Source organism: Schistocerca piceifrons, chromosome 6, assembly GCF_021461385.2.
Source record: "Schistocerca piceifrons isolate TAMUIC-IGC-003096 chromosome 6, iqSchPice1.1, whole genome shotgun sequence".
Taxonomy (NCBI): Eukaryota; Metazoa; Arthropoda; class Insecta; order Orthoptera; family Acrididae; genus Schistocerca; species Schistocerca piceifrons.
The window spans coordinates 382,886,355-382,894,627 of record NC_060143.1 but is presented as its reverse complement, the minus strand read 5'-3'; the positions used below and the strand labels follow the sequence as shown (position 1 = coordinate 382,894,627).

The 8,273-nt window shown below is 43.6% G+C and overlaps 1 protein-coding gene across 1 annotated transcript in view; it reads left to right on the top strand.

The window, feature by feature from the left end:
• Positions 1-2,245: 2,245 nt before the first annotated feature.
• Positions 2,246-8,273, top strand: part of LOC124802653 (ATP-binding cassette subfamily G member 4-like) — a 404,387-nt gene continuing 398,359 nt past the window's right edge. The window contains exon 1 of the mRNA XM_047263559.1: positions 2,246-2,435. Coding sequence (XP_047119515.1) covers positions 2,312-2,435 — 124 coding nt within the window. The 5' untranslated portion in view covers positions 2,246-2,311. The remainder of the gene's footprint in view (positions 2,436-8,273) is intronic.

Genomic DNA, 8,273 nt, shown 5'->3' with positions numbered 1-8,273 from the left:
CCATCATTTGTACTCTATCATCTTATAATTTGAAATGAGTTTCTCAAACTTGAAACGGCACCTTTTACGCTGCATGCATAAATAAATAAATGAAGTTCATACGAAATTTCTCGTTTTATTTCCTATGCTTTATGATAATGTATTTTCCCAGGCAAGTATAAATCACGCTGCTAGTTCCGGGAATCATTTTAGGTAATACATAATAGTGGGAATACAACGGCACCGACTTTGAGGTCCTTATAAATCCTGCTAGTGGCCAACACTGTACTGTAGGTAACAGCCTCTCTTCGCAGCTTACAGCCTCCTTGATGACTGTATTCTGTTTCGTTACAAGTAGTCTGACGGTATTCAGCAATTCGAAAATTAATCCTTTGTCCGTTCTTAGATAAAGACGAAATCATCAGCTCGCAGCTCATTAAGTATTGGGTTGGTACATAAGTTCGAGTGTTTTCCATTAAGTTAGATAAACACACCAGACATACACAACAGAGACTTTAGTCGTTAATAGTATATTCTCTTTCACTATTTAAAACAGTCTGCCAACGCTGGGCTAACTTTTAAATTCCGTTACTGTAGAAATCACGTGGTTTTGAGGCGAAGAACTCGTCGAGACATGTTCCAAGGGGATTTTAATACGGAAAGGAAGTTTCTTGAAGGCTGTTCGATAGAGATCTGAAAAGATGAAGCTCTAGGGCCTCAAGATCAGGTGAATAAGGAGGGTGCCGAATGATTTCCCAACCCAACTCCCATACAGTGTTTGTCAGTCCAGAAGAATGCGTGCGGGCGTTATCGAGGAGTATCATCAGTTTCACACGGTCTTCCTGATCGTTTTTCTTAACTCCGTCTGCAAGACGTATCAATTGTTGACTACAAATGTCAGTAATGATGGTAACACCTCGGGGAAGCATTCGTAGTATATTAAATCTACGCTGCTCTACCAGATGCACAACATTGTGTTCTGTGGATGAGCGCAGGTGTTTGTACTGGAAGTTGCTGCACTGTTTTGGGTCAACCAATGCTTTCTTTTCTTTATGTTAGCGTAAAGACGCCACCTTGCGTCACCATTGACGATGCAGGTGAGGAGAGGACGATGTTGCTCACGAGCAAACAGAGATGACGTGGGGCCAACCGCTGATTTTTGTCATTTTGGCTTAGGGCGCGCAACACCAATACAACGAATTTTCGAACCTTTTCCATTACATGCAAATGTCGCACGATGGCGGAATGATCGCAGATCATCACATGTGCCACTTCACGAGTACACGGACGTGGATCATTGTGGATTAACGTGTTTAAACGATCTTCATCAAACCCACGAAGGTCTTCCTGAACGCGGGAGGGTCACTAATGTCAAAAAGATCCTTCATAAATCGGGAAAACCATTTTCTGTCCGTGCTGTGTCCGGTGGCATTATCCCCATACACGGTGCCATTGTTTCTGGCTGTCTCCTCTGCTTTCACCCCTCTATTGAACTACGACAGAACAGTATGCCGGAAATGCTCCAACTTCTCTTCGAATTCCAGTTTCTAGCATCCACAGCTACTCTCTCTATCTCTGAAGGAAAAAACGACAATATGGAATAGCAACAGTGAATTAAAAATAAAAAATGACAATGGATTAATAAACCCATAGCAACCGGAACACCAACATACAGAATAAACGGTGTACGAACTCTTGTAATAGAGTGTAGGTGCAATTCTGTCTTTGCATTAGCCAGTTCTTTGGCCGAAACTTTCTCCCTGCCGTTTTCGGCCTTGTTACCTCTAAAGCAGCCAAGGCAACCCCAGGTTTTTTTCCGTGTAAACCAAGCGAGATCTCGTAGAAGAAAATCTCAGCTGACTTAAAACAAACAAATCACATCACCTAGTCACAGACTGTAAATGCGGTCGATCGGGATGCGAGTAGGCTGCCACGAAATTGAGTGCTCGGTGGATGAACTGAGGTGTGTGCAGAGTCCTTAACAGAGAACGTCGGGTACATGTGCTAACCCTGAGATCAATCGGTGCCACACAGGAAGTCGAGGGGCGCCACATCAAACCAGTGATAAGCCTGGTCGCAACGGAAAAAGTGTCAGGACATAACTGGGTGGCCAAACTGGCTTCTTCTTGATCGTTGCTTGGTTAGCGCACCAACAGACCACGTGCGAGTCACGGTCGGAAGGCGGGAGTGTCGTGTGGGCGTGGCGCACGGGACCCGCTGCCCGCCGAGGCGCGCGGAGTCAGCAGTCAGTGAGACAGCGGTCAGAAGCGCCAGCCAGCTGCTCTCCAGTCGCCTCTGTGCCTCCAGCCGCACAGCACGCACGCCGGCCGACATGGAGCAACCGCAGCCGCAGCAGGTGGAGCGCGCGTTGGCCATGCCGACGCTGGCAACTCTCACGGGGAGGCCCCGGCTCGACATCGACTTCACGGACATCACGTACGCCGTCGGTGCCAGAGGTCAGTCTCCGTCACGCTTCATTAACGTTTCTGCACTAGGAATCTGCTGGAAAAATAAATCCTGCAATCCATCCTAGGATGTCGTCCAAATGCGTGTGACAAGTAGCAGACAGGACTAAAGGGGGTTATTGAACGTATACGAGAGAGGATTAACAGGGGATATTGAACGTATACGAGAAAGGCGTTCAAAACGCAGATTTGGCGTTAGCAAGAAATGTGTTTCTGCAAAAAGAGAAATTTAATATCTGATGTAAATTTAGGGTTTTTTTTAAAAAAAAAAAAGAAAAAAAAAAGTAAGAACTCCGCAAACAGCTGTATTTTGAACCAATTTTGTTGCCGTACTAGCGGTTTTTAGGCTTGTAGCCACCTTGTCATGCACATATAAACACTAAAACATGGCGAAGAAATTGAAGACCCAGCCGGCCGGAGTGGCCAAACGGTTCTAGGCGCTTCAGTCTGGAACCGTGTGACCGCTACATCCTGCCTCGGGCATGGATGTGAGTGATGTCCTTACGTTACTTAGGTTTAGGTAGTTCTAAGTTCTAGGGGACTGATGACCTCAGAAGTTAAGTCCCATAGTGCTCAGAGCCATTTGAACCATTTGATTGAAGACCCAACCTTCTTAGTTAAAATCATAATGTTCATAGATTGTATATTCACGAATAAAAACTTGAGTCAGAGACAAATATCTGTATATGAAGGTTGAGCCTTCTACATTTTCTATGTCGTTTACCACGTATTAACGTTTGTACGCACCTGATGATGTGGCTAAAAACCACGAAACTGTTAGTTTCCTAACAATATTGGTTCAGAATATTCAAAATACAGCTGCTGCTGTGTAGTAAATATAGGTGCTAGGAAGTCTTTTTCTGAAGCTATTTGTGTACCCTTGTATGGACGTGGAACGATGACGATGAACAGTTAAGGCTACAACAGAATTAAATTTCCTGAAATTCGAGGCGACAGAAGAATACTGAAGATTAGATCTGTAGGTCGAGTAGCTGAAAAGATATACCGAACAGAATTTGGTAGACGTAAATTTTTGGTACAAGAATGGATAGATTTATTGAATAGGACTCAATTCGTGTATGAGGATTGCGACGATACTGATAATTATAAAAAGTTAACCAAAGCTGATATTTCGCTGTTAAGTCAAAAGATGTTAGGTGAGTGGACTAAGTTGAACTAACAGCTTGTGGATTTTATTAGCGACCTAATAGCACTGGTTTCGACGCGCAAGTCGCCGAAGTGGCGTCAAATCGAAAGACTTGCAGCAGGCGAACGGTCTACCCGACGGGAGGCCCTCGTCACACATTATTATTATTAATATTATTATTAGCACTGGTTAAATTTTTTATATGGATGGACTGATACAAGAATCCTGTCGCATCAAAGAGTAGCAAATTTCGTGATGGAAGGTAATGCGGAGCTATGGAGCCAGACTAAGGCATGACTTCAGTGGATGTAGGTTACGAAGATTATAAAGAAAAGTAGACTTCCTTTCTTGTGTGAAACGTGTTCCGCAGCTGTAACGTATTGGAAGAAATTCATGTTATCAACATAAGATCCATTTAGTGAATAATATTTTGACGACGAGTTTCGGTAAGATGCAGCATTTTCAAGTCAACGTAAAAGTACATTGAAGTAAAACAAATTGATAAGCTAGGTTAACACGTAGAAAGTCGTGTCGAAGTTAACATTTTGCTTGGTCAAAAACATTCACATCAATAACTGAAAGAAGACACTGTTTGGAGGTCAGCACGTGTATGCAGTGCTCCGTCCCCTGTAGTGCTGTCATTTGTCCTCCACACTGCATAAAAATACGGGTGTGTCACAGTTGTACCGTGTTCTTCAATACGTCTAACATCTGCAAAAAACTTCCCGGTGAAAGTAGTATAATAATAATGCATCATTCACTAAAAGCAAATCACAGTCGTATCACGAATTTCTGCAGAGATGAACCATCTACTGCGAATGCTTGGATCCAACCAATCTTCGGACTGAAGCGCACAACAGCAGCAAGAATCACAACAAAAAGGACGGTAGGAACGGTCACGTGAGGGTTTCTTTGGATCACGGAAGAGCGTCACGGGCATGTTGCAAACATGAACTGGAAGATTCTTGTAAATGTCAACCGTCGCGCGAAAGCCTACTTACAAAGTTTCAGCAACCAGCAAAAAGTGAGGAACCTAGGATTACACTACAGCAACCTAAGTATCGTTCCGTAGGACATGCAGAGACTAGGTCTGTCTAATGAAAGTGCACAATGGAGCTTAAACGTTTCTCCCCCGCTCTATTCACGAATGAAACGAGAACAGCCTGTCATACGTGGTACAAAACTAAGTAACCTATACCGTGCACTTTACAGTGCTTCGCAAGATATGCACGTTTACGTAGCCATAGATAGCTGTACGTATAAGAATTAATTTTGATGTGACAAGTAAATGTTTCAAATATTGTTCTCTTTCAGGAGCACTAAACCCTTCCGTATCGAAAATGTCTTGCATGGCATATTCTGAAACACACAGCGGTCACTGGTGTTTTAAAAAGTAGGTGTGTCGTATATTATGCGCCGGAATAGCTAATATGTACGTGACAAGTTTTGTGATGTGACTCTTTTGTACGTCTAGGAAGAAACGATGGACATAAGACACATTGAATACGGGTAATTTTGTTGCTGGAGGTCGTTTGGATGGCGGGACGTCCTTGAAGTCTCTACATCTATACTGCACAATCCACCTTATGGTGTACGGCGGAGAATACTTTGTGTTCCAGTATCACTTCCCTTTTTCCAGTTCCAGTAGCGTTTGGTTCACGGGAATAATGGTTGCTGGTAAGCTTCCACGTGGTCTCGAATCTAATTTTATCATCCTAGTCTTTTCGCAATATATACGTAGGAGGAAGCAATACATTTGTTGATTCTTCTACAAATTTACATTCTCGCACCTTTAGCAGGTGGCCATAACGTGATGCAGAACGCCTCCTGCAGCGTGTGCCACTGGAATTGGCTGAGCATCTTCGTGAAGTTTTCGCGCTTACTAAATGAACCGGAAACGGAATGTGCTGCTCTTCTTTGGATCTTCTTTATTTCTTCTATCTACATCTACATCTACATTGATACTCCGCAAGCCACCCAACGGTGTGTGGCGGAGGGCACTTTGCGTGCCACTGTCATTACCTCCCTTTCCTGTTCCAGTCGCGTATGGTTCGCGGGAAGAACGACTGTCTGAAAGCCTCCGTGCGCGCTCTAATCTCTCTAATTTTACATTCGTGATCTCCTCGGGAAGTATAAGTAGGGGGAAGCAATATATTCGATACCTCATCCAGAAACGCACCCTCTCGAAACCTGGCGAGCAAGCTACACCGCGATGCAGAGCGCCTCTCTTGCAGAGTCTGCCACTTGAGTTTATTAAACATCTCCGTAACGCTATCACGGTTACCAAATAACCCAGTGACGAAACGCGCCGCTCTTCTTTGGATCTTCTCTATCTCCTCCGTCAACCCGACCTGGTACGGATCCCACACTGATGAGCAATACTCAAGTATAGGTCGAACGAGTGTTTTGTAAGCCACCTCCTATGTGGTGTGCATCCCGTAGTGACGAGAATTATTAAACTGCCGGCCGGTGTGGCCGTGCGGTCTCAGCGCTTCAGTCTGGAACCGCCTGACCGCTCCGGTCGCAGGTTCGAATCCTGCCTCGGGCATGGATGTGTGTGATGTCCTTAGGTTAGTTAGGTTTAAGTAGTTCTAAGTTCTAGGGGACTAGTGACCACAGATGTTAAGTCCCATAGTGCTCAGAGCCATTTGAACCATTTGAATTATTAAACTACTGATCGAACGAGTGTTTTGTAACCTAGTTCCTTTCATCAATCTAGCCATCATTGTAGTCAATATGTTAGCTCTTTTCTTCACAATTCGATTTATAGTTCTTCATAAGTTACCCTAACAAATCTTCGACATTCCTTTGTAACACCATGTTACAGAAGCTTCTATTCTCGTCTTGTCTGTATTTTTTGTCCCCACCGATTCACCTCCTCGAAAGGCCGCACGCCAAGTACTAACACGTAAGGCACTTAAATTCAAATTTGATGTTAACATATTTTTTCTTTTTCAGAAAATATTTTCTACTTCCCGTCAATGTTTCATATCCTCCTATTTACAGCGTCTAATTTCTTAATCAAATTTCTCTGTCATCTTCTGACTTCACTTTATTAGATTTGTTTTACTATTATCGATCTACAACTTTCAGCCAGTTTTCAAGATACTACACGGTTAGTTCAACTGATGTTCCAAGTCTTTTGATGTCACTGAAAGAACTGCACTGTCGTTAGCATACCTTAAGGCTTTATTTCTTCTCACTTCAATCTCCACAATTCTCCATGGTTTCCTTAAGTGCTTGCCCCATGCACGGACAATAGCATGGCAGATAGGTACTAACCTGTCTCACTCCCTTCTCAAATGCCGTCTGTTATAACTTTTGAATCTTACAACTGCACTCTAGTTACAGAAAATTCCCAGATGTATCTCGGAACTTAATGACATGAACTTCCTGGCAGATTACAAACTGCGTGCTGGTCCGAGAGTCGACATCGGGACCTTTTCCTTTCGCGGGCAGGTGCTCCAACTGAACTTGAAGGTGACAGTGAAGGTGCTAAATTGTGCTACTGCTAAAGACTCACTCTTTGAATGCTGTAATTAATGACTGCAATTATCTGTCACCTTATTTATGTCATTTCATTGGAGCCATTTTTGTTACTGTTTTTGTGGAATAAGAAAATAAAAACTACCCAAGCAAGACTCATGACCGGTCCTTAAAGCCTTACTTTCGCCAGTACATCATCTCCTATCTTCTAGACTTCTCAGGAAATCGTCTGTAAAGTCTGAAAGGTATAGACGAGGTACTGGTGGAAGTAAGGCCGTGAGAACGAGTCGTGAATAGCACTTGTTTAGTTCACCTTGGCAGGGACCTTGCCGGCGAATGGTGAAGGTTGCGAGTTCAAGTCTTGGTCCAGCACACATTCTTAATCTGCCTGGAAGTTTCGTATCAGCGCATTCTCCTCTGCAAGGTGAAAATTTATTTTTGGAAACTTAATGACAGTTCAGAACTGAGGCGTACAGGAATGCAGACCCAGGCTTACATCTTGTGCGGAATAGTAAGAACCAAGCGAGCATTCCACACGAACATATCTCACAGCAGGACTCTGTCTGCCAGTAGTGGCTTCCTACATTCTGCGCCATGCAGCGATTCTTCTGCAAACCTTGTTTCAGCAACACACCTGGCAGAGGGCATGGCGGAGAGTGCCTGACACTGCACAGCGACCGCTATCATAACAAATCTTGTACTGCACATTCTGGTGTGGGACTGTAATAGAACTCCGAGATTTCCGTGGAGGTATAATGAGGAGAGATGGCACTACACGCTTGCGCCGTGCATTGCTTTGAAGCCGCTGCCATGTCAGTAGGCCCTAAACATTACCAGACTTTTTACAGTTGCTTCTTGTTCTTAATTTACGTCGTTTACATTCAACAATTGTTTTACATAGTAAATGCGAGAGTCACCCAAAATAGTAATGCACCACATTCTTTTTTTCTTAGCCAACACAAATTGTACGAATGCGAAACTTTTAGGTATGCATTATTTGAAGTTAGTAGAGTGCATGGGCAAATATTCCGTTTCCTCCTACAGACAGCGTAGCTACAGTAATGTTTCAAAATTGCATCAGTAAGTGATATACGTTACAGCCAACGTCGTCATAGAATTCTCACTGCAGAGAAAGGAACTGTTGGGAAGATTCAAAAATCTTTGTATGCAGTTTATGGAGCATCTGTAGTCGACAG